We start from the raw sequence: 27013 nt of genomic DNA, 5'->3' as shown, positions 1-27013 counted from the left end.
CAGTGGCTCCTGGACTGTGGCTGAGGGGGGTTAGAGTCAGTCCTCAGGCCGCATCAGGGTGCCATGCCAAGATTGAGGTCTCTATGCCAATGACCCAACCCATGGGTCAGACTCCTCCTGGGTCCCTTGGCGTATGGTGCTGGATCTGCAGCCTCCTCCAAGGTACTTTGGTCTGTGGGGTGGATGCCAAATTGTGTGGGGGCTGGGGTGGTGGGGGCAAGTTCAAGCAGGAGGTCCTATTCAGACATCTTGCTGATGTCACTCCCGAAAAGGACCTTAAAAGAATTGAATGATATAAAATTAGTGTATCTACAAAAATTGTAAATTGAGTATGCTTTAAAAATGAAATGGAGTGGGGGGTGGGGTGGGAGGGATGGGGTGACTGGGTGATAGACACTGGTGAGGGTATGTGCTCTGGTAAGCTCTGTGAATTGTGCAAGACTATTGAATCTCAGATCTGTACCTCTGAAACAAATGCAATATATGTTAAGAAAAAAAAAAAGAAGAAGATAGCAGGAGGGGAAGAATGAAGGGGGGGAAATCGGAGGGGGAGCCCAACCATGAGAGACGATGGACTCTGAAAAACAAACTGAGGGTTCTGGAGGGGAGGGGGGTGGGAGGATGGGTTAGCCTGGTGATGGGTATTAAAGAGGGCACGTTCTGCATGGAGCACTGGGTGTTATGCACAAACAATGAATCATGGAACACTACATCTAAAACTAATGATGTAATGTATGGTGATTAACATAACAATAAAAATTAATAAAAAAAATGAAATGTGCTGGTATCATTCAGGAGCTAATTCTTGTTAAACACGAACAATGTGGGGGAAATTCAGGCTTAGAATAAATTGTTCCTCTTCAAATTTTGTAATCAGTTTTTAAAAGTCTCTGGTGATTTTTAAATTTTAATTTACTTACATTTATGGACACTCTTAAATGGCTTTTAAAATATACTACAATACATACACAATAAATACGTATGAATTTTCTATTGGGAAGTCAGTTCTAAAACTATCTATGAAAATGAATGACACTGTTATCTCTTTAGGTAATGGATAACTGATCGTATCTTATTAGTTTTCTTTGTACTTCTGTGTCTTTCAAATTTCTAAAATAAGTGATAAATTATGAATTCATTTGTGCAATGAGAGAAGTAGAAAGCATAAGAGAAGGAAAGAACCTCAGGAGAGAAAAATGCCCAACCAAGGAGTGGTGCATGGAGGAGAGGAGGTAGAACCAGATGGGCAGTGAGAGACCAATCACGTGTTCTCCCAACTCCACACCCCAAAGCCCTTCACTACCCCCTGCAGGACCTAGTAAAATCCTGGGTCTCCTGCCAGGCTCACACTCAAACATCCAGAGTTAACATCATGAAGTGGTTGGTTCTCCAGCTGCTGACACTCTACTGCCTGGTGATCATGCCAGTGACAGGAGGTATAGGAGAAAAACCTGAGCCTGTAACTAAGCGTCCAGATTTCAGTAGGTATTCTGGTTGAGCTTCAAAATGAAGAGGGGGTAGAAAACAAGGAACCAGGACTGGCATATGGGAAAGCACTGGTTCCTTTTTTAAGCCAGGATACCTGAGGAAAGCTGAATGTGCAGTTGTCAAGTTTGATGGTCTCCTGATGTTACGAGAAACAATGTTTTTATGTGTGTGGTGGGGACTGTGGTGGCTACATGGTGTTTTGGTTGAGGAGGACCCGTAGAAGTGGAAAGCTCCACAGGGTTCAAGGCCCGCGTGGAATGTGCCTAGCTTGAGCCACCAGGAGTTCGCGTCCTCCAGCTAGGGGCTCCAAGGATGAGCACCAAATTGGGAAAAGGGTACTAATTATTTCTTGAAATATGCCCTTTGTTTAGGGAATTGAGTATTTGAGAATATTGGGCATGGGGAGGAGAAATAAAATGGGTGCTTGACCAAGAGAAGTTTGGAATCACTAGGGTAAGAAAATTAAAATCAGCAGAATTGAGCGTAGTGGGTCCATAACTGCTGGCAAAGGTTTCTGGGGGAACAGCTAGGTTTGGAAGGCTGTCTCAGCCTGACAGGGAAAAGTACAAGACAGTTCCTCCTCTTCTCTGGGACTCTGTTCTTCCCACCCTGTAAAATGAGAGCAGGAGACCAGAGGATCTCTTGGGCCTCTTTGTTCTGAGAACTGGGTCTCAGGATTCAGGTCCTGTGATGTTCAATTCCATGGAGGTGGCTTCCTGGTTGCTGGGTTTGCTATGGAGTGGGAGCTGGATTTTGACTCTAGGAATGGAAAAGGCCACCCAGATCCCATAAGCAGGCAGAAGAAGAAGAGAAACCAATGGAGTGGAAGCTGGGGCCTTAGAGGGGCTGATAATAGTGAGAAAAACTCTTCTTCTTCTTCTTGGAGTCACTACTCATGTGTTCCTTCTCAGTTTTAGTGTACCCAAAACTGAGAGAATGTTCAAGGAATCCCACCTGGTTCGAATGCTACAGAACATGCAAATATTCTTGGGATTGTGCTTTTGGCTTGGAATGCTGCTTTTCTGTCTGTGGAACTATCTGCTTGAATATCAGACAAATTGGTAAGATCTAATATTCACCCCTCTCTTACCATTAGATTCTCAAAGACTATGGAACCTGTAACTGTGAGGGAACAGACAGAAAAAGACTATGCCTCCCCTGTCCCGGTACCAATTCCAACCTGGGATCCCTACCTCTTCCTTCAGCCCAAGCCCTCATTGTCCACCTGCAAGCCTGCCTGATTTATCCAAACCTCAGGAGATCTGACATTTATGTCTCTGCTCACTGGACTTAAAACATCCTGAGAGAAGCCTTGTATGGGCATTTCCTAAACCACAGGAATATCCCTGCCCCCAGGGTTTGGGTGGATCTGTTACCCTCAAAGAAATGTGTTTCATCAGACTGTGTGGCCATTGAATACCTACCCCTTCTTTTTTCCAGAGACTTTCACTGAGAACACTTCACCTAGCACCAAGGCAGAAACTACTTTATATCCCACAACCACCACTGAGAGTTGGGATACAGGCATAAATTAATTCTACATGATGTCCAGTGGTATCATCGTCTTGTCCCAGCTGAGAGGCAAGGGGAGGGAGGGGGAGGGGCCCCGGGCGATGTCTCTCTTACTTGTTAACCCTCTTCCCCGAGCCATTATATTATCAGCCTCATTTCCCTGAAGAATAAACTATGACAGTAACCCAGAACCTCTCTCTTCTTCTATAGTACCAGTACCATTCCCTCCTTCCACCTTTTCCCTAAGCCCCCAACCCCTGCCTCCCAGTGGATTCCCTGCCTTCTCACCATTCCAAAGATTAAACTCCTTAGCCAAGACTCCTGGACTCTTTTGTTCATTGACTACCATCTCTGGGGGAAACTGTTTATGTGTGGGATGGTCTTATGGCTACCGAAAACACCATCCCTCTGGGTTCCCAGATCTTCTCAGTGCAGCCTTTCTTTCCTTATTTCAGGCCTGCAATTCTAGTAGGTTCCCACAAGCAGCCACCCTTTTAACTAATCCAGGGAAGTACAATCTTCCTTACAGGTGATAGGACCCATGGTCTAGAATTGAAAGGAAATGCCATTGACCTCTCCAACCTCTCCTCTCAGACATTGCCTTATTTGTTAGAATTATTTACTCAATCACTTGGAATTTGTAGGAATATTTTCAAATGTAAATACTCCTAGAAAGAATAGGCAACATTTATAGGGTTATAGAGAACCTACATTGTGCTCAGGCTTGTGGCAAGGACCACTCCTCATGAGTGAAGGTGTGACTATCTGTTGGCATATAGCCCAAAGAAGGGTTAAGTCTTATTATCCAAACAAGCAGAAACCAGCATGGGGCATGGCAAGAAGGGATGAATGGAATATACAGTCAGTACCTTAAGGTATAAATAAAGAGGGGTCATTATGTGCATCATGTTATCAGGTTTCCTGGAAGAAGAGATGCTTGGTCCCACCTTGAGGGATAGAGAAGAATTGGGGCAACTCAGAATGAAAGCTATTTTTCCTCCATGACAGGATTAAATATAGACTGGGGGGAGAAAAAAGGGAACTTGAAGGAAAGGAAAGGTTGATACCCTAGCCTCCTCCTGCCCCCAACACCAGCAAATGAAGTTGTGACAAGATTGGATTATAAATTTGTATTAAGCTCTGTGACCATAGGATATTATAATTTGCTAACTTTTCCTTTTGGCGTCTGTTGTTAAAACCATAAAACCTGCAGAGCAGAAGGATTATTTGCTAAAATTAACAAAGGAAAACAAACCAGCCTAGACAGGAGACTGATCCTACTCAAGTCCACTCAGTAGGTTGATGACTAATAGATATGTAGACCTCATTCTCTAAATGCCCCTGTACTTGAGTTTCCTGAAATACATATATGTCAGGGGCCAGAGATGTGCTTAAAATAGGGGGTCTAGTGGAGAATAGGGTTAAGGAGGGACGCTGTGCAGAAAGAGTGATAACTGAGATGGGCGAAGGAGGACAGGTCCATAGTGTTCTCCTGGATAAACAGGGGGTGATTGCCTTAGGACAAACCAATGAACTGTTTCCTGATAAGCAATTAGCATAAAGAAGCAGTTGAAAAGAACTCTGGAGCCACCAGGCAGATAGGACACTCTTACCAAGTAGATACATTAAGGAACACAGTGAGCCTTCAAAGCCCAGAGTTAACCCACTCTGGAAGCAGAATTGGGAGGTGACCAGTATCCAAATGTGGGGCTGGGAGACCCCAAAGGATCTCATTTTGCTTTCTTGGAAGGATTGGTCACAAGTAAACTGGCCTGCCATTGCCAGAAGCATAACTGACCAGCAGATAATTTTAACATAATTTCCAGCAACTGATAGACTAGGAAGACAAAACAAAAACAAAATACAACCAACCCAGTAAGGATCTAGAAGATTTGAACAACACAAATAAAAAGTGACTAACATATCAAAATGAATTCAGAGGGGTGCCTGGGTGGCTCAGTCGGTTAAGCAGCTGCCTTCGGCTCAGGTCATGATCCCAGGGTCCTGGGATCGAACCCTGCATCAGGCTCCTTGCTCAGCAGAGAGCCTGCTTCTCCCTCTCCCTCTGCCTGCCTGCCGCTCCCCCCGCTTGTGCTCTCTCTCTCTCTCTCTCCGTGTCAAATAAATAAATAAAATCTTTTAAAAAAATGGATTCAGAATTACTGTGGAATATACATTTTTAAATTTTATTTTGTTATGTTAATCACCATACATTACATCCTTAGTTTTTGATGTAGTGTTCCATGATTCATTGTTTGCATATAACACCCAGTGCTCCATGCAATACATGCCCTCCTTAATACCCATCACTGGGCTAACCCATCCCCCACCCCTCTCTCCTCTAAAACCCTCAGTTTGATTCCCGGAGTTCATAGCCTCTCATGGTTCGTCTCCCTCTCCAATTTCCCCCCCTTCATTTTTCAAAAAGTCTCAACAGATGTCAAGAAATTGAAATCAAACAGACCACAGTGGCATTAAACTAGAAATAAATAAAGTAAAATGGATAGAAAAATTTTCCATATGAGTAAAAATTAAGGAAAGCAATTCTGAGGAATCATCAGTCAAAATGAAATTATGATAGAAAATAGAAAAGATTTTAACCAGAAAATGAATGTGACATCTCAAAATATATACATAAAGAACAATGTCCAACAAGTGGCAACAAATGAGACCTCAGCCTCTGTCCCCCTCCAAAGATCAATAATTATACAGCTATCCACGAACAAAAATAGCTCTGGAAGAGCTCTGGAGTCCATGTAGGAAACTTCAGCAACGCAGGGGAACAAACACCTGAAATTAATTGCATAGGAAGAGATGGAAGTACAGCTACATTTGCCTGCATCACTCCATCGCCTGGCCAGCAATGCTCCATGCCAAGGAGAAATCTCCAGGTAGAGTTCCCTTCACCAGGGAAGGGAGAGCAGGGGGAGCCACTGGCCCCCCAGCCTTTTGGGGGGATAGGGTAACCGGGTGATGGGTATTCAGGAGGGCACATGTGGTGATGAGCACTGGGTGTTATATGCAACTAATGAATTGTTGAACACTACATCAAAAACCAACGATGTATTATATGTTGGCTAATTGAATGTAATAAAAAAGAATAAATGTTTGGTAAAATTCTCCAGAGGGAAAAAAATTAAAATAAAATAAAATAATAAAATAAAAATAAATAAAATATACACACTAAAAAAAAAAAAAAAGAGTAGTAGCAGCCACACAGCGGCAGTGATTGTGGCAAACAGTGACCTGCCCTACAAGAAAATCCAGCGGATTTGCCACTGAAGAAACCAATGGCCAGCATGGCAGCCACAGAACCCTGCAGATTTCACTGGCTTTTGCCACATGAGTATTTGCATTCACTGTCTCCAGCCACCTGACTCTCTCCCCACTTCTTACCCTCTGCCCACCTGGAGCCCAGGAACTGCACCAGTAGCCAACCCAGGCTTCTGCAGCTGTGCAATTGCAAGATGCCCGTCTAGACCCCCCACGCCTGATCCCCACTGAAGTGCCGTATGCATGCTTGGGGCTGGCCCCGCTCCCTGTGACAGGCCTCCACTAAAGTACACATGCCCCAGAGAAACTGCAAAGCCAAAGAAGGGCCTGCTGACCCCCAGGGCCCCTGCAGCTGCTTGTGGTCCTGGATCAGTCCCCTTCTTCGGTCACTGGCCTGTACCATGGCACTCATCTACAGACAGTCCCTCCTACTGTACAGCTGCACACCCCTGGTCTCACCCCCATCACAGGCCTTCCCTGCCAGGTGCTGGGGACCTAATGTACAGCATGTTGACTATAGTTAACAATAGTGTATTGCATACTTGCAAGTTGCTGAGAGAGCAAATCTTAAGTGATCATCACAAGCTTCTTGAGTCTATAGGTTTATGTCTTCCAACATATTTAAATTTTCAGTCATATTTCCTCAAACATGTTTTCAGCATTGTACTCTTCTCCTCTCCTTTCAGGGCTTGTGGCACAGATATCAGAACTTTGGTTATTGTCCTTTAGGCTCTGTATATGTTTTTTTAGTATATTTTTCTTTGTTGTTCAAATTGGATAATTTCCATGGATCAGTCTTCAAGTTCGTTGCTCCTATCTCTGTCATGTGCATTCTGATATTAAGCCCATTCAGTGAGTATTTAATCTCAGTTATCATGTTCTTTTCAAATTTCTATTTCCTTCTCCTTTATGTCTTCTATTTCATTGCTGAGACTTTCTATTTTTCCATCAGTTTCGAGGGTGTTCTTGATTACTTGCTTCAGAATTTTTATAGTAGCTGCTTTAACGTCTTTGTCAGATAATTCCAACATTTATTTCATCTTGAAACTGGAGTCTGTTGGTAGTCTTTTCCACAGGAGTTGATATTTTCCTTTTCTTTCATATGTTCCATAATGTTGGATTATATCCTGGACATTTTGAATATTATAAGACTCTGAGTCTTGTTAACACCAAATGGAGAAGGTTGATGTTATGTTTTCAAAAATAATTAAAATGGTTAGGTTTAGGCTGAAAAGTTCAACCTGTCTTGGGTGGGTTGTGTTCCAATGTCAGTTCAGTTTTTCAAAGCCTCTTTTTTCAGTTCATTTAGTGCCTCTATGCATATGCACCACCAAGTGGCTAGTCTGAGACCTAGGAGGTGGTGTATCTGTTGGTTCATTTCTCAAAATATATCAGCTAGGATCACATCCATGCATGCACAGCTTGGAGGTGAACCCAGGAATAAATAAACAACTGTATGTGTTTGCTTTCTCAAGTTCTTCCCTCGGTGATCTCCCCAGTGCCTTCTGTTTCCCTCAGGCTCCAAACAGCTTAGGCTTTGGTTACCCTGCTCTGCTAGGCCCTTCCACAACTACATCTGTACCCAGAGCCAAGTGGTGAGAGAACAAAGAGAGAAAAGAGAAACAGGGACAACAGGGGCCACCCACTCTCTTAGAATTACAGCTGTACCCAACAGAGGAAGGATTTCCCTTCTCTCAGAGTCTTGGCTCCTTCCAATCCTGATTCCAGCTGCTTCCCATCACTACTATGGATTTTCTTAGGGACTAGGACACAGAAGAAGAATTAAGAGGAGTCCAGCAGGTTCAATTGGTAAAGTATGCAACTCTTGATCTCAGGGTTGTGAGTTTGAGGCCCATGTTGGGTGTAGAGATTACTTAAAAATAAAATCTTTAAAAGGAGGAGGAGGAGGCAGAGGAGGAGGAAGGGGAAGAATTAAGAGAAAGAGAAGAAACCAGGGGATTTCTTCACCTCTTCTGGGCATTACAAGTTCCCTTTTCTATGCCTCAAGCCAAAATTAGAGGGTTTCTCCTAACATTCTATCTGTGCCTTAGCGCTTATTTTCAGGTTGGCCAGGGGATACCAGAAGGGGAAAAAAATCCCAGCAGACTCATCACCAACAACGTGGTGCTTGAATTCTAGCCTTCTTTTCCAACTGCCTATTAGTACTGACTTTCCAGTTTTCATAGCTGTATTCAGGGGGACAGGCAAGGAACTAGAAACAGGGAATAGTATTTATCCCTGGAAGTGGGCTCGCTTTTCCTTCTAATTAGGTCTTTAGTGTGGAAGTTTGTGTTAATCTAATCAGGAGCCAGGCTAGTTTGCAGTTTATGAGTTGTTTGTTGCTGTGGTAACCTCAAGTGTACCACGAATTTTTGGAGAAAATCTACAAGAGAGTGTGGATGCCCCTCCCCCATGCAGCCCTGTATTTGCAGCCCCAGAGACTTCATTTTCTTTTGCCAGTGCACACTCCACCTCTAGCAATTTGCCGACCACCTAGTTGAACTGTCCTTCCTGGTGCCTGGCTGCCTGTCTCCTAGGTAATCAATGCTTATGTCTTCTCTCTCCCTTCAGGTGCCCATTTCCCCCTAGATACTGCACTGGTTGGTTGCCCTGTGATCTCAGCGCTCTGGTGAGTTCAAGAAAAGTTGTCCAGCTTTGTTTTCAGTGTAAGTTTGGGAGGTTTATTCAGCTTTCTATATCTCTAAGCAGAAATCAAAAGTCTCTTTTGTGTTTTATTATTTGTAATTGTGGGAAAATATATATAACATAAAGTTAACCATTCTGACTATTCTTTTTTTTAGAAGCGGGGGCAGAGGGAGAGGTAGAGAGAGAGACTCTTAAGCAGGTTCCATGCCCAGCACAGAGTCCAATGCGGGGCTCAATCACACAACCCTGAGATCATGACCTGAGCCAAAGTCAAGAGTAGGATGCTTAACAGACTGAGCCACCTGGGCACCCCAACCATCCTGACTATTCTTAAGTGCACAGTTCAGTGGCATTATGTACATTCACATGGTTGTGCAACCATTACCACCATCCATCTCCAGAACTCTTTTCATCTTGTAAAATTGAAACTCTGTATTCATTAATCAACAGCTCCCCATCCCTAACCCCCAGCCCCTGGAAATCTCCCTTCTCCTGTCTCTATGAATTTGACTCCTCTAGGAACCTCACAGGTGGAATCATATAGTATTTGGTTTTGGTGACTGGCTTATTTTACTTAGCTTGGGTCCTAAAGTTTCATCCATGTTGTAGCCTGTGTGAGAATACCGTTCATTTTAAAGGCTGATTAATGTTCCATTGTATATATATTCCACATCTCCTTTATCCTTTCAGTAGAGTAGGAAAAAAGATTCCTCCAAAAATTCATTACTTGCAAGTTAGTTTCCCCCACATAACAGTGGAGCAGAAATCAGCACATGTGTGAAGTCTGAAAAACCTAAAGGCATGACTTAAAATCCAAATAGTCTGAGTGGTTAGGGTAATATGTGAAACAAACTGATTTTGAAAATGCTCCGTTAAACACAGGATTCCAAGAAATTCTGCAGATAAAGTGCCATGAAAGAAGTTTCCATTAAATATAAGAGCTCATGGGGCACCTGCGTGGCTCAGTTGGTTAAGCAACAGCCTTCGGCTCAGGTCACGATCCTGGGTCCTGGGATCACGCCCCAAATTGGGCTCCTTGCTCGGCAGGGAGTCTGCTTCTCTCTCTCAAATGAATAAATAAAATATTTATTAAAAAAAATAAATATAAGAGCTCATAAGAAAAATATTTACACACAATTTAAGAAAACAAGAAAAGATGAAAAAAGTCAAGAGAAACAGCAGAGATCCAAAGAGACTTCAGATATTGGAATTATTGTAGACAGAGCACAAAAATGCTTAAGGAATAAAAGGAAAGGAAAGGAAATAGAAGATGGCACTTTAGCTCAGGTAAAATGAAAGAGAACATAAAAAACACCAGAATATCAGGGCACCTGGCTGGATCAGTTGGTGGAGCGTGTGACTCTTGATCTTGCAGTTGTGAGTTCAAGCCCCCTGTTGGGTGTAGAGATTACTTAAAAATAAAATCTTAAATTGGATGTAAAGATTACTTAAAAATAAATCTTTTTAAAAATCACCAGAATATTGGGGCACCTGGGTGGCTCAGTTGGTTAAGCGACTGCCTTCGGCTCAGGTCATGATCTTGGAGTCCTGGGATCGAGTCCCACATAGGGCTTCCTGCTCAGCCGGCAGTCTGCTTCTCCCTCTGACCCTCTCCCATCTCGTGCTCTCTCTCTTTCATTCTCTCTCTCTCAAATAAATAAATAAAATCTTTAAAAAAAAATCACCAGAATATTGAAAAAGCACCAAGTAGAATACCTAGAAATAAAATATATAACTGAAGTACAAAGCAAAAAGAAAGAAATTGCTTGACTCACCAAGGATTTTTCAAGAGCAGCCACAAAAGCCTAAAGACAGTAGTTATATATATATATATTTTTTATTCTTATGTTAATCCCCATACATTACATCATTAGTTTTAGATGAAGTGTTCCATGATTCATTGTTTGTGCATAACACCCAGTGCTCCATGCAGAATGTGCCCTCCTCAATACCCACCACCAGGCTAACCCATCCTCCCACCCCCCTTCCCTCTAGAACCCTCAGTTTGTTTTTCAGAGTCCATCGTCTCTCATGGTTCGTCTACCCCTCCGATTTCCCCCCCTTCATTCTTCCCCTTCCGCTACCTTCTTCTTCTTCTTCTTTTTTTTTTTTCTTAACATATATTGCATTATTTGTTTCAGAGGTACAGATCTGAGATTCAACAGTCTTGCACAATTCACAGCGCTTACCAGAGCACATACCCTCACCAGTGTCTATCACCCAGTCACCCCATCTCTCCCACCGCCCCCCACTCCAGCAACCCTCAGTTTATTTCCTGCAATTAAGAATTCCTCATATCGGGCGCCTGGGTGGCTCAGTTGGTTAACTGACTGGTTGGTTGGTTAAGCGACTGCTTTCGGCTCAGGTCATGATCCTGGAGTCCCTGGATCGAGTCCCACATTGGGCTCCCTGCTCGGCGGGGAGCCTGCTTCTCCCTCTGACCCTCCCCCCTCTCATGTGCTCTCTCTCTCTCATTCTCTCTGTCTCAAAAAAAAAAAAAAAAGAATTCCTCATATCAGTGAGATCATATGATACATGTCTTTCTCTCTTTGACTTATTTCACTCAACATAATACCCTCCAGTTCCATCCAGTAGTTATATATTTTTAACATGCTGGCAGAATACTGTTAATCTAGTTCTGAATACCTAGTGGAACCTTCTTCGTATTTAAAAAAAATTTCACCCAGCTTTCTTGAGGTAGATTGACAAATAAAAATTATATAGATTGAAGATGGGTATCATAAATTTTGATATAGGTACATATTGTGAAATGATCACCATAATCAAGCTAGTTAACAATTCCAGCACCTCACATAGTCACCTCTTTTTTTATGAGTGGTGAGAACACTTAACATCTACTCTCTTAGAAAATTTCAAGTGCACAACACAGTATTATTACAGTCACTATGTTACACATTGGATCCCTAGAACTTACCCATGTTATAACTGGAGGCTTGTCCCCTTTGACCAACATCTTCCCTTTCACACCCCTCCCCGCCAGTCCCTGGCAATCACTATTCTACTCCCTGCTTCGATGAGTTCAACTTTTTGAGATTCCACATGTAAGTGAGATCATGCAGTATTTGCCTTTTGGTGTCTGGCTTCTTTCACTTAGCATAATATCCTCCAGATTCATCCATGTTGTTGCAAATGACAGGATTTTTTTTTAAGGCGAATAATATTCATATATATCACATTTTCTTTATCCATTCACCCATCCACTGGCACTTAGATGGTTTCCATATCTTGGCCATCATGAATAATGCTACAGTGAACATGGGGGTGCAGATATCTCTTCAAGATATTGCTTTCATTTCTTTTGGATATAGTATACCTATAAGTGGGATTGCTGGATCATATGGTAGTTCTGTTTCTGATTTTTGAGGAACCTCCTGGCTGTTTTCCGTAGTGACTGCATCAATTTAAACTCCCACCAAACACACACAAGAGTCCCCTTTTCTCCACATCCTTGCCAACACTTGTTATCTTATAGCCATTCTAACAAGATGTGAAGTGATATCTCATTGTAGTTTTAGTTTTCATTTCCCTGATGATCAGTGATGTTGAGCATCTTTTCATATACTGGTTGACCACTTATATGTTTTCTTTTGAGAAATTTCTATTCAAGTCCTTGTCCATTTATTAATCAGGTTATTTGTTTTCTTGATATTGATTTGTTTGACAAAATAAATTTGCAAATACAGAATCTGCAAGTAATAAGGATAGATTATAGAAAGCTCAAAATAAGATTGTAGACATGAACCCAAATATGTCACTAAAGCCCATAAATGTCAATTAATTGGTAAAGATTACTAGACTGGATTTTTTTTTTAAATGTAGATTGACACTGTTTGAAAAATAAAACACAAGTGCATGGAAAGGTTGAAAACAAAATGAGGGGGCAAAGTCGAGGCAAATGCAAACAAAAAAGAGATGGTATAGTTAGATTAATATCAGGCAATACAGAACTAGAAGATGAGTTTATTTTAGGGGTAGAGAAGGGGTCACCGTATAATGATAAAAGATTCAATTCACCAGGAATTTTTTCTATTTACCTAAATCAATAGAATCGAGATATATTAAACAAACATTGATGGAATTACAGGCATAAATTGAGAAGTCTTTGTAGTGAGAGCCCTCAACACACCTTTCTGTATTACTGATAGGTCAAAGAGACAAAAAATTAGAAAGAATTAAGATATTTAAACAACACACAGTGGAGAGATACAGTGCTCTGCACACCACACTTAGAGAGTTTCAGTATCAGAATGTCGATCACTGGATAGGAGTTATGTAGAAGGTCATGTCTTTGGAGGAGGAGGCATCTACTTACTCTGCCTAAGCTTAGGGCAAGGTGTATGAAAGAGACCCATGGAGCTAATTGTCCTCCTCAAGGTCTGCCCAGTGACTGAGGCTAAAGGCACATTCTTGGTTGAGTAGCCAAGCAGAAGACATGTCATGCCATTGGGAGGAGGAAAATGTGAGGGAGGAGCTCTCAGCCATGGAAATAGGACCTGAGGCTGAGTGTGCACCCAGCGTGGGGTGGGAGTGGAGGGAGCAGCAGGGGTCATGGGATGTAGTAGAATCATAGTGGGGCCTTACCTGTAGTTTCCCAAAATTGTAACCTGGAAATTCACACTATTCCCCCAGCTCCTGACCATCTGTAGATCTTTTGATTGCAAAATGCTCCTCCGTTTACTGCAAAGAGCAACCTCTGCCATGTGGGGAAGCTGGGCAAAGAGGTAGGTTCTATGATGGGGTTCTGGGGAAAATTCTGACCACCCAGGCTCAGGAACTGAGGAACCCACTGGATTTGAAACATTGTCAAATGGACAGTTGGGAAACAGGAAAAAATCCCGCCATCATTTTAAGTGACTTAGTTTCTTAGGGTCTCAGAAATTTAAGCAAATTACTTTAATCTCTTAAAATTTCTTGCAATTGTACCACTATGCATGCATTAGAATGACTAAAATAATACATTTACAATCCTAAGTGCTAGCAAGTATGTGAGGCAAGTGGAACTCTCATATATTACTAGTAGAAATGCAAAATGGTACAGCCACTTTGGAAAACATTTTGGCGGCTTCTTATAAACATATACTTATCACAAACCAGCAATCCTACTCCCTGGTATTTACCCAAGAGAAATGACCATTTATGGTCATATAAAAACCTGCATGAAAATCTTTGTAGGAGGTTTACTCATAATCCCCCCAAACTGGAACCAACCCAAGTGTCCATAACTAGTGAATTACCAACTTATGGTAATTCATAAGATGAACCCTAAATCAGCAATTAGAAGGTCCAGACAACAGACAACAACATGAAGGAATCGCAAATGCGTTATGCAAACATGTTGTAAATGTTAATATTGTTAAAGCTGCTACATAACTTTTAAAAGTCAATCCGAGGTGAAGTAAGTCAAAGAAAGAAAGACAATTATCATATGGTTTCACTTATATGTGGAACATAAGGAATAGCATAGAGGACATTAGGAGAAGGAAGGGAAAAATGAAGGGAAGGAAATCAGAGGGGGACACGAACTATGAGAGACTATGGACTCCGGGAAACAAACTGAGGGTTTTAGAGAGGAGGGGAGTAGGGGGATGGGTTAGCCTGGTGATGGATATTAAGGACAGCACGTATTGCAACACAATCATCCGTTTAAAAAAATACATGGAAAGCATTTCTTTAAAAGTTGGACATTTTTTTTTTAAAGATTTTTTTTTTTTTTGAGACAGAGAGAATGAGAGACAGAGAGCATGAGAGGGAAGAGGGTCAGAGGGAGAAGCAGACTCCCTGCCAAGCAGGGAGCCCGATGCGGGACTCGATCCCGGGACTCCAGGATCATGACCTAAGCCGAAGGCAGTCGCTTAACCAACTGAGCCACCCAGGCGCCCTAAAAGTTGGACATTTTAAAACACTTCTCCATCTTCTTGAACTCATATTTCCATTCCTATTATCCCCCAGACTCTTAATCTAATACAATATAATCTTATGTTCAAGAGTCTTTCAATCACGACCTTTTCATACTGCTATGCAATAAAAATGTGTACAGATTGAAATTTTAATTTTTCATTTACTGGGACCATAAGACTCTAGGAATAAAAGTTTTTCTTATGGATTGATTTTTCATTCCAGTTGTTATTTAAATAACATAATAATAATGGATATGTAAGTAAATACATTGAAATTATTGATTAACAAAATTTTATTGATAAACAAAATTCTATAGGTAATGTATCTCTCAGTGATAGTAAGTGCTGGGGAAAAAAAGGAGTTTTGTTATAGGTATGTCACTTGGTTCTTTGAACTTCTAGTACATTGCCCCAAATCACATAACACTCTATAAGAAAAAAAATATTTTCAATGATCTAAGTTAAATATTAATAAACAGCTTGATTAAACCCCCTTTCAATTTTTATAAAGGCATGGGATTGGAAATTGTATACTTGAAAAGAATTTGTTTCCTATTAGGATACTGATCACAAATCACAAGTGGTTTTCTTAATTTCTGGAAAGTTTTCCAAATTTGCCAAATGATCAATAATGTTATTAATTATACCCATTATTCTTTTATTTGGACACTTTATTTAATCTGATACACTCTGTAAATGTTGAAAAGTTTGAATACTATTAACTTTGATAGACCTGAGATAATATATATTTTATAAAATGCTTGTATCTTATCGCATGCTTTAAGTACATTAAAAAAATTTTTGATGCCACAGATTTAACTCACTGTATTTATGGAAAATGTTAAACAAATCAACTAATTGACAGAGTCAGTCCTCAATTAGCCAAATCAGACCACTTTCTCCTACAAAAAGAAGGACTTCGTTTTTCAACTGAAATGAATGTTTTAATACACACCCCTGCAGATATGTACCATCGCTTTTGGGATTTCTAACTCTAGAAGTGGGAGCTAAAGGCTTAGCAATGTACTATGACTTTGTCACCTGAATGAAACAAGGTACTGACCTCTTAGTGTTTCCTACCCACCTGTTTTTTGCTTTGTTCTTGGGGAAGCATCCCCAGGAAAATGCATTTTCAAATTGTTCCTTTGTTTGGAACTCAGTTTTTATCCTTTGGGCACATATAAGAGATAAGAAATATGCTTCCAGGGGCGCCTGGGTGGCTCAGTTGGTTAAGCGACTGCCTTCGGCTCGGGTCATGATCCTGGAGTCCCGGGATCGAGTCCCGCATCGAGTCCCGCATCGGGCTCCCTGCTCGGCAGGGAGTCTGCTTCTCCCTCTGACCCTCCCCCCTCTCATGTACTCGCTCTCTCTCTCAAATAAATAAACAAAATCTTAAAAAAAAAAAAAAAGAAATATGCTTCCATCCCTGCCTTTTTTGGAAGCAGCACAGGACTTTCTGAAAAACAGTTAGAAAAGGAAAAACACAGACTGCAGGCTCTTTTTCAGGAAGCTCTTTTTCAGGAAGACCAACTTCAGGAAAAAGTAAATGTGGAATTTAAGAACCAGGATATCATGTCCTCAAGTCTGTTTTTGCCTGTGTACCCTCTGGAAGATCTTCCTGTGTCCTCTGGGGTATGGGTATGCAGTATGGACAGGACTGACTGAGTTGATCTTCTCATTTTCCAAGTGGGTAGACTGAGATAAAAGTAGCCCAAATTCACATGGTGAATTAATGGTAGAACTAGGGCTTCAGTCAGTCTCTTCATTCCTGGCTCATTGTTCTTCCTACAGGACCTTTGCCTATGCCTCCCACGTCTGTCCCAGTCCCCAGGGCCACTGAGCAAGTCCCCCACCCTCTTTTGAATGTTCCTGGCAGGACCCATGTTTTGTAGTCTCTTACCCAAACAAATCCCCCCCAGAATGAATTCACTCTGTTTTAAAGTTACCAGGTTTAGGAAATAAAAATGTAAGATGACCAACTAAATTTGAATGTCAGATAAACACTGAATCATTTTTCCTGTAACTATGGTCTTTATATTTTGTGGGATATACTTCAACTAAAAATTCTCACTGAATATCCTGTATTATATTTGGCAATCTGCATCTTTCCTTGCACCCCCACCCCAGAAGCTCTGCTTCCTACTAATTGACTACAGGCTAATCTGATCAACTAATACTCAAGACTTGGTTAATAGGTATAAAACTTCAAACCAAAAGAGTGATTTGATATAAGAATTTAAGACACCATAGAGCCTTGGCTAATCTTTTTGGGGGACAGAAGTAATGATACACACAGTTTTTTACAGGAAATTCAAGAGCTAAAAAGGTAATAGGTACATTTTTTTGGCATTCAGTAGATTATTTGTCTGTTGACTAAAATATATTAAGCACTAATTATGCCAGTCACCATGCTTTCCACAATAGTTCCATTAATTCCCATGTCTATGAAGTAAATGTGTTATTATTTCCTTTAAGGAAAATGGAGGTGTGGGATGCCTGGCTGGCTCTGTTGGAAGAGCACACAACTCTTGATCTTGTGCTTGTGAGTTCAAGCCCCACACTGGGTGTAGGGATTACTTAAAATTAAAATCTTGAAAGAAAGAAAGAGAGGAAAAAAAAAAAGAAAGAGAAAGGAAGGAAGAAAGGAAGGAAGGAAGGAAAGGAAGAAAGACTGTGGCTCATTGAGGTTCAGTGGCTGAGCCAAGACTACGTAGCTGGTAAGTGGGGGATCTACGACGTGAACTCAGGTCCAACTCCAAGCACTGTTTTTGACCATTCCATGCCACTTCATGAATAATCTTCACCTGATTTCATCTAATCCTCACAGTGACAGCAAAGCTGCCAGGAAGGTTGTATGGTTTCCATTTTCCAGATGAGGAAACTGAGGCTCCAAGATACAGCTACAGTGAAAAGTTACAAAGCCAGTTCGAAGAATCAGCGTTACTGGGTTTGGGGCCATAATTGTTATTACTGAACAGTCTAGGCACTGTTATAAAATTCGGGGAGGATACAGGATTAGAATTCTGGAGACAAAAATGAATAAATTGCTACAAGTCTTTACTCTTAAGCAGCCACGTAGTATGGTTTCAGGAGATCTGGAAAAGACTGTACCCCTTTCCCACTGTCTGAAGTTCCACCAATAACATAGGTGCATTCCTGGGCATAACAATGTTCTCTGTCTCCCTTCCTTTCTGCCTCCATCCCTCTCTTGTTGTTTTCAAAAAGCATTTAGTCTGAGAGAGGTAACATCGCAAGGCATTATCAGTTCTTCACATCACAAAATTAAAAAGTACAAAAGGACCAGGAAGAGACATGTGGAAATGGGGGTTGAATGAGTAGGAGAGGGTCATCCATTTATGGGGTGCTCTGGAAGTATCAGAAGCTAAGCTTGGATAACACCAGAAGGAATCTGAGGAATCCTTTTGTTAACTCAAGATCATCTGGGATTTTTTTTTGCTTCTGGGGCTCTAAGACCCTGTGGGACCTGCCCAGGCCCTCTTGAAAATCTCATACCATCAGTTTCTTGTCATCAGTGGAGCAAGGAAAAGGTGTTCACTTGTGTCTGGGCTTGCCCTGGGAATGACAGTGGGCAAACCAACCCTGCAACTGTTCCAGACAAATCCCTGTAATCATTCATATGTGACCTCTCATGTAGGAGCAAGACAATAGGCGAATGTCTTGGGACAGTACTGTGGCAGAGTATGGGGCCACTGGGAGAGTCCTGGGCCTGGGTCTGAAGGTCCTACCCTACTCTCCACATGATCTCAGACAAACCCATTCACCACTCACTGCACAATTTGGTTGGTTTCCTCATCTGTGAAGTGAGAGAACTGGTGGGCTGTCTTCATGGTTTTCAGCACATGCTCTGTGTTTCTCTCTGGCTTGTACCTAAACCCCATGCCTCTTCTCATCCCACACAGGCACCTTCCTCTCCATAGTTCCACCTTCTTCTGGAGAAATGTAGCACTCCTGCTGCTTCTCTCTCTCTCTATGGAGGAGAGCACTTCATCGCCAATCAAGAGAGTCAAACGTGGGTTCAGAGAAGCTGCAACTACCCCTGCTTAGGAGGATTTCCTGGGACTAAGGGTCAGACAGGAGGCAAGGACTCCTGTTTTATGAGATCACTTCCTCTGTGGCTTCAGAGAACTAGCCCTACTCACCCACCCTGGACCCTTCAAATCCTTCCCTCAACTGTTCCCTCCAAATTATTTCCCTAGCTTTACCTGACATGTGTCTTTTCCAAGTTTAATTTTTTTAAAGTGAATCAGTCACTAGGCAAGAGTCCGAGGGCAGAGGACAGTGAGGAGGCGGTTGCACAAGTGGAGGAGAGAGTTGGGATGACGCTGGGGGCTGACCCGCAAGTGGTGGCCAAGAGGGTAAGCCATGGGGCTTGGAGAGAGATTGGTAGGTAGAACTGGCCCAAGTCCATGATTGACAGGATGCTAGGGTAAAGGAGAGGGAAGAGTGAATCTCAGGGTTCTCAAGACAGCCTGGGGGCCTGTTGATGCCAAATACAAAGATGGGAGCAGAGAGAAGGAGGTACTGCTGAGGAATAGGGAGAAGCTAATTCTGATTTATACATGTGGGCTTACAGTTCTCTTGAGGGGCCCAGACATATGTTCCCCAGGTGGTTGGATATGTGCCTTAGCTTGGAAGTGAGAATAGGTCTGGAGGGAGGCATGGGAACCACAGTTAGCATCATGCAAATTGATGCAGGAAGTGTGTGTCAGGTAATGACAGGAGAGAGCTGAAACCCAAACTCCGGGGACCATCCCCAGTAGCTGCAGAGGAACCCCCAGGGCTTGTGCATTTGGGGAGGAGGCTGCACAGACAAGGTAAGTAGCTGAGGAGGGCTGACTGGGAGGGAGGAAGATTGTAACTGAGTGCTGAAGCTGACAGTAGGGCAAGGAGCTACAATGGCTAAACCAAAAACGGTTTACATGCCTCAGGAGCAGAAGGGAGGCAAGACTGACTAGAGTCTACACTAGCAAGGGGACATTTGTCTTTATAATTCCAAGATTTCTATGCCTTTTTACCTCTTTGGAGGTGTCCCTATTTGAATTGCTTTACTCTCTCTGTGCCCAAACCTAGAACAGTAGTTCCCCAGTAGCAGCCTACATCATGGTGCCCAAATGCCTGCTTCAATGTCACCAGAGGTGCTTTTAAATGATGTACTATACCTTGCTAATTGAATTTAAATTAAAAAAAGAGAGAGAGAAAAAAAATTTAAGCCCCTAGGCTTCACTTTCTAGAGATTCTGATTCAGGCCATGGTCTGTAGTTTCTAAAAGATGCACAGGTGTTTTCAATGTACACTACAGATTAGGAACCATAATTCTTCCTAGCCTCAGACATCCTTGGAGAGTGCATGAAGGGTGGTATGAAGGGTAAGAAATATAGCTGGAAAGTACTAAAAGTCTCAATGGTCAGTGTTCAGGGCTTCTGGAGTGAGTCATGGATTGGAGGTCCTAGACCCACCCCTCATTCACTGTATTTTCCCATCTGACTTCATTTTTTTTTAACCTGGGAAATTAGGAGGGTGATACTAATGAGCAGTATGGTCTTTCCAATTCTAAACTTCTATAATTCCAAGATTCAGTAGTCTCCAAAAGGATCATGCCTCTCTGGTCAGAAGTCTGGTGTGGTGTGTCAGGTTTCTCTGCGCAGGCTGAATCCAGGGTGGCAGCCAAAGCTGCATTCCCCATCTGGGACCCAGGGTTCTCATGGACACTCACTGGCGGTGGCAGAATCGTGTCCTTATAGTTGTACCACTGAAGTTGTTTCCAGAGGCCACCTTCAATCCAGGACACTAAGTTCTCTCTGTCCTCAAAACTCCTAATAGCATGTTGGGTTCAAATCTCTCTTACCTCTTCTCTATTAGTCAAGGGGAAAATTCTTCTTTTTAAGGACTCAACAGCTTAGGTCTGGCCCAGTCGGATAATCTCTCTATTTTAAGGTCAATTAACTTGGGGCTCTAATTCCATCTATGAAATCCCTCATAGCCCACCTAAATTCATGTTGATTCAGTAACCAGAGGACAGGAATCTTGGGGATGCAACTTTAGCATTCTGCCTCCCACAAGCTCAGAAATTAGGAAGCTGTGTCTAGCCCTAAAAAGGGAGGAAGCAAACCCATATTTGCCATGCTCTTCCCATGTGCCAGGCACTGTGATGAATGCATTAAAGGCATCATCCCCCTTAATTCTTAGAAGCAGGTCGTAAGGTAGAGATTGTAATTCTCATTTTATAGATGGGAAACGTTGGACTCAGAAGGAATATTTCCCCCGCCAAGATTATTTAGCTAGTCGTGTTGGAGTCAGGCTCCCAAACGAAGTCTGTTTTACACTGCTCCTCCTGATGCCCATTTCTGTTACCCTAAAGGGGGTAACTAAGAAGTTATATAGTGGAACTCAGGTTGGTCTTGATTTCACAAGGAGTCAGGGGATCCAAATCAGGCCTCATGACTCCTATACCCCTATTTCCATGATATTTCTACCACTCCTTACTAATTAATTTCCCCTATCAACTAAGACTCTGGAGGCAGAGGAATTGGGCATTAACATATTAAGTTTCAAGAGGAGAGAGGAGCTCCTGAACTTAAGGTAAGGCTCTTGGTCCCTATCTAATTCCCTGCTGTGGAATCTGAGATGCTCCCTTTCAGCTGACCTGAGCACAGATTCCAGATTCAGATCAATCTAAATGAGCTATGAGTGGTGAGAGGCAGACCCAGCCCCTAAATATAAGCAGAGGGAGAACTGAGGATGGAAGATAGAAGAGAGGGCTGATAGAATGTCACTATTCACCTTTGCAATGGGAGGAGAGCTGAAACTCTCAAGGGATGTGAATTTGGACATTGCTTTCTTGCAGAGAAACCAGGAGTGTGCCCCCGAGAGAGGGTCATCTGTGAGACTGAAGTTCCAGACTTCTGCACAACTGATTTGCAGTGCCTAAAACACATGAAGTGCTGCTCATTCGGGTGTGGGAAAAAGTGCATGGATCCACTCCAAGGTAGTAGCTTCCAGGCTGAGGGCACAGGTGCTTTTTGAGGTGTCTTACTTCCTGCTCCATCCAGAGCTGGTTGAATGATTCCCTTGGATGGTAGGGCAAAGAGGTCAGGATTCATGCTTTTCTCTTTCTCTAATCAGATTCCCAGCCCTCAAGTACAAACAATGAGTCTAGGCATGGGGGATGTCAACTGGAAAATATTGATGATAGTCTTCTTTGATCCAATATTCAAACATTCACAAATAAGAAATACTTGTTGAGTGCTCACTAAGTGTCAAGAGACTATTGTTGGCATTATGGTAAATACAAACCTCAGTCAGCTTAGATGCTGGGCTTGGCTTTGGACTCTTTGGCCTTCAAAGAGGTTTTCTGGCGACTCAAAGTATAGAGCATCTCACAATAGGAAATTCTGCATTATGTATATATACTTGCATGCATTCACTCAACAGATACCTATTGTTAATGTCCTTTAGCCAAAGACCATCAGGAACACACCTGTAGTTGAACAAGTTGGATTTATTACTCGTTGTAGTGAGGGAGAATGTTCACCATAGACAACCTGAGGGATCTCAGTAAGAAGCTGTTGGAAAGAATCTACTATAGGATTGAGGCTTTGATTGGGGAATTTGGGGGAGTGGATTTGCTCTACATTGGGTGTTGTCGGAAAGTGGGGCAATTTTATGATGCTCTCAGGGAATCTTATGTACAGAGAAGGCAGGCTAGACTGAGGATAAAGTCGTAATGGGTAGAGAAGGATAAAGCACTCATAGGTGTTTGGTATTTTGTGGGTTTCATAATACTGTTTTTTAGTCTCCTTTTATGATGGTCCAGAGGCAACCCTGTTTGATGTGGATGTCCTGTGGCTTGTTTCCATCTGAGAAGGAATGACATGGCTTAGCTGTGAGCATCAGATCAGCTTCCAGATATGAGAGACTGCTGTTTTTCTTTCTTCGTGTTTCGTTCCATGTGCCAGGCACTTTGTTAGGCACTTTGGATATAGTCGCTGAACAAATCTTGCCCTACCAAAGCTCAGGGCCTAAGAGAAGAAAGATCAGTTCCATATTTGTAGGAGAGCTAGGCTAGAACTTTTATTGACAGTGGCTCTCTCTATGACTTGTGTGGTCATACCAAGAACAGGGTAAAAGCTGAGAGCCTGACCCTTTCTCTTTTTTCCTACCCTTGATCTTCTCCCCTCTTTGCTTCCCTGTCTTCAGAACCCTGCATGCTACCCTTTGACAAAGGACAGTGTAACATTAATATCTTACGCTGGTATTTTGACTTTAAACATCAGTCCTGCCAACCCTTTATCTATGGAGGCTGCCATGGGAATGCCAACAACTTCATCAGCATCGCCAACTGCAAAATGGCTTGCTCATCAGCTGGTAAGACTTATATCCCTGACAATCAGAGGGACTAGACTAACCCAGAAATAGTATACCAGCGCAGTTATATGCTCAGGCTTTGAGGCCAAACTGTCTTGGTTCAAGTCAACTCTGTCATTCACTGAATGGGTGGTTTTGGGTCAGTTGCCTGCTTCCCTGAACTTCAGTATTCTTGTCTATAAAAGGGGGATAATAATAGTATTTACCTAATGGAGTTGTTGTGCCAGAAAAATGACATAGTGCACATATCTATTGAGTAGTACCTGGGGACTCACCGACGTATGAAGCATAAACAGATCAGGTTCTGGAACCCCAGAACCTGTACGGGTAGAGCATGGAGTTAGTGAAGAATAAGATTAGGTGAAGGTGAGGGCTGTGGATTGATTCCTACTATAATGACAAGGATCAGTGATACTGGGAGATAGTGTCTTACAGAAGTAGGTGCCAGATAACCCAGATAAAAATTCTCCTTTCCCCATTTACTGCAAATTACTTCACCTAGTTTCAGTTCCCTCCCCTGTAATACTGGAATAACAGCAAAGACCTCACTGAGTTTTTGGTGGATTATATGTGATCAGGACACAAGGGTTTGACATGGGGACTGTTCAGTAGTGTGGGCTTGCTAAATGGTAGCATTCCAGGTGGTGACCACTGATGTTCAAATGCAGCACTATGTGACTTACAAGGCAGCACTGGAACTTTGATCTCAGAGTCTGGGAAGCAGGCTGAATAGTGTACCGTCACCTCCATAATACAGACAAGAAGACAGAGTCATAGAGGTAAAGTTAGTTGCCCAAGAATTCACAGTGGTCAGGGGTAGATCTGGAACTTTAATTCTGTAAGTCCAGTGAGCCTGAATAGCAAAGGCAGTCTTTTTTTTTTTTTTTAAAGAATTTATTTATTTATTTGACAGAGAGAGACACAGCGAGAGAGGGAACACAAGCAGGGGGAATGGGAGAGGGAGAAGCAGGCTTCCCGTGGAGCAGGGAGCCCGATGCGGGACTCGATCCCAGGACCCTGGGATCATGACCTGTGCCGAAGGCAGACGCCCAACAACTGAGCCACCCAGGTGCCCCTAGCAAAGGCAGTCTTGTGGTCTGGCCCTTTGTGGGAGGCTTTACGGAATCATGGCACTAAGCATTAGACCTTGGCTCACTCTCAGAAGCAGCAAAAAGAAGAAGCCAGGGAAATGAGCTTGGGTGGGATTGGGGGAAATTCATGTTTGGGGCTAAGAAAGGACCTAACCATAGCTCTGAGAGTCAAACACAGCACACTCTGACAGAGTCTGACTTGACGAAGAAGGAGAGGGAGGAGAAGGAGAAGAAGGAGAAAGAGAAGTAGAAGGAGAAGGAATAAGAGAAGAAAAGAAATACTTCCTGCCCTCATAGAATTTGTAATCAAATAATGACAACAGGAAACATGCACAAAATCCTAAAGAATTGATTTCAACACCATCTATGTCCTAGTGACCCACATAGTTGTAGCTCCAGTCTGAATTTGACTCCCAAACTCCAACTGCATTCTCTACTCCTTCATCTCGATCTCACAAACACCTCACACTTCACTTGTCTAAAGCAGAACCACTCATCTTTGCTCTCCCACCTCAAACTTGCTCTGTCCATAGTTCTTCCCATCTTGATTGAAATCAACTTCTAAATCACCCTTGATGAATCAACATCGACATTCTCAATCCACACCCATTGAGCTAGGAAATCATTTTAGATCTATCTTAAAAATAGATCCAGAATCTGACCACTTGCTACCACATCTTCAGCTGCCGCCCCAATCCGGGGAGCCGTCTTCTCACCTGGAGCTTCAAAGAACAAGCCCAACTCTCTTTCTCTTACATCGCATGAGATGCTGAGGCATTCCATTCCTCCACAGCCTACCAGAGGTAGTCACGGTAGAGTGAACCAAGTCACAGAAAGAGATACTAGTTTTAAAGGGGGAGGAGATATTTGAAGAGTGTGAGATGGGGTAGGGTTTGAGGGAACTCACATCTACTCTTGTTTTAGTCAAGAATGGACAGTGCCCACTCTTCCCTTTCAAGGACCGTATGGTGTGTCCAGCTTCGTGTAAGAGTGACTCCGATTGCCCCCAAACTGACAAATGTTGTGAATCCATGTGTGGCTTTGTTTGTGCCAAGGCTTGGACAGGTGAGGATTGGGGATATACCTCCCAAAGTCTCCAGGGCATATGCTAAGCATGCCATGTTGTCCCATGGAATGGGATGCCCCTTTGGTTGACCTTAGATATCTCTTGGGAATTTTTCCTTCTTTAATGCCCAATCACTGCTCTCGTGTTGTCCTCTTGATTTCAGGAAACTATTGTACTAGTCTTCAAAGCCAACCATGCCTACTATCACTCCCTATTTTTCTCCATGAGAACTTATTTAATTCTGAGTCTCATTCTTCACTGCCTTACAGGTGACAATATCCATTTATTCATACAAAAGAATGATAACCATTAGGTACATTCCTAATAAGCCCTTATGTCTACACAATATGTAGAGCATATTCATATCCTGTAAGGTATGCTGGGGAAAAGATGGGTAGCAAAATGCTGGTGGGCAGAAGTGATCTCAGTAGACTCTGAGGCTAGTGCTCATTTCCTCATGTAGTGCTGAGATAGTATGGTCTTGTCCCAGGGATTGTTAGTGTTTTGAGGTACAGTATAGTATGGGGGAAGGAACCCAAAGCCTTTCAGCTGACTTCAACTCTTCTACTTGTTTTCTGTATGGCCATAGACAACTCACTTGCCCCTACATGATCTTCAATTTCTACAACTTATAAAACAAGGAAGTTCTGGGTGCTCTCAATAGTTCTTCTACCTCTGGTACTCTGGGATTAGATAACCCAAATCCCTAAGTTCTGTGGGGGCCAGCAGGAATTCTATCAGATTGTCTATGTCAGAGATGGCAAGCCTTTTTGATACTTCCCAAATTATTAGCCACTGAAAGTTGATACTCTGCTTTCTGCACTCTCTTGTTACTCTGGGGGGAAGGGTAAGAGGCTTAGTCAGAAGAAAACCCTGTTTAGGGTTCCCCAAGTTCCCCAAACTATGATCAAGTATTTCAAGGTCAAATGTCTTATTTTATCCCATAAAGTCAAATCAGGTTTCTGCCCACGCAAGCCCATGGTGTGTTCCAAGATTGATAGACCCAAGTGCCTGAAGGATCATGACTGCCCAGTGTCACAGAAGTGCTGTTCACATTGTGGACTGAAGTGCCTGGAACCTCAAAAATGAATAGTAAGTGGAAAATATTATCATTGATGTAGTTACTTATGAGTAGCGTAATAAAAAGCTATCATTTTTATCTTCTATCGAACTACCTTCCCAAATTGTCTTATGAAGTATAACAATATACAACAAAATTTTATATATAATCATATCTTCTGAAAATGATGAGAAATTTGACTCTTCCTTATTCCAATTTCGTGACTTACTTTGTTTCCTTGTCTTTTTATATCATGTAGAGCCTCTGAAACAATGTTGAAAATAAAGGCAATGACATCTATCCTTGTCTGGTTCTTTATTTTAAAGTCAGCATCTCATCAGAGAATCTCTTAGTGCACAAATAAGATCTAATCAAGCTGAATTTAAAAATGCTGTACCTGAGACTCCGTCTAAATTGGATGCTCTAACAGCTAGGGTAAATGAGGCAGAAGAGAGAGTAAGTGATCTAGAAGACAGGTTGATGGAAAGAAAGGAAGTTGGGGAAAAGAGAGTAAAACAACTAATAGCCCATGAAGACAAGCTTTGAGAAATCAGTGATGCCATGAAACATACCA

General features: G+C 42.4%; 1 protein-coding gene across 1 annotated transcript; it reads left to right on the top strand.

The window, feature by feature from the left end:
• Positions 1–133: 133 nt before the first annotated feature.
• WFDC8 (WAP four-disulfide core domain 8) lies at positions 134–26468 on the top strand. Its single transcript, XM_064573550.1, has 9 exons — positions 134–162; positions 2585–2654; positions 16344–16475; positions 18493–18536; positions 18758–18867; positions 21703–21843; positions 23055–23222; positions 25238–25378; positions 26329–26468. The coding sequence occupies exons 1-9, from the start codon at positions 134–136 to the stop codon at positions 26466–26468; spliced, it is 975 nt and encodes a 324-aa protein (XP_064429620.1).
• The last annotated feature ends 545 nt before the right edge of the window (positions 26469–27013 follow it).

This window comes from Mirounga angustirostris, unplaced genomic scaffold (assembly GCF_029215605.1).
Source record: "Mirounga angustirostris isolate CCGP_5_RB_7025 unplaced genomic scaffold, mMirAng1.0.hap1 SCAF_10, whole genome shotgun sequence".
NCBI classification, from domain to species: domain Eukaryota; kingdom Metazoa; phylum Chordata; class Mammalia; order Carnivora; family Phocidae; genus Mirounga; species Mirounga angustirostris.
The sequence above is the reverse complement of the archived record's forward strand: the minus strand, read 5'-3'. Positions and strand labels throughout refer to the sequence as shown.

What these genes read in the sequence shown, in the direction of transcription:
- WFDC8 (XM_064573550.1), top strand. Translation starts at nt 134, where the DNA reads ATGGTGCTGGATCTGCAGCCTCCTCCAAG. An exon ending in ACTATGCCTCCCCTGTCCCG is followed by an intron (nt 2,655 to 16,343) that starts GTACCAATTCCA and finishes GCTCTTTTTCAG; the next exon opens with GAAGCTCTTTTTCAGGAAGA. An exon ending in GCCAATCAAGAGAGTCAAAC is followed by an intron (nt 18,868 to 21,702) that starts GTGGGTTCAGAG and finishes GCTTTCTTGCAG; the next exon opens with AGAAACCAGGAGTGTGCCCC.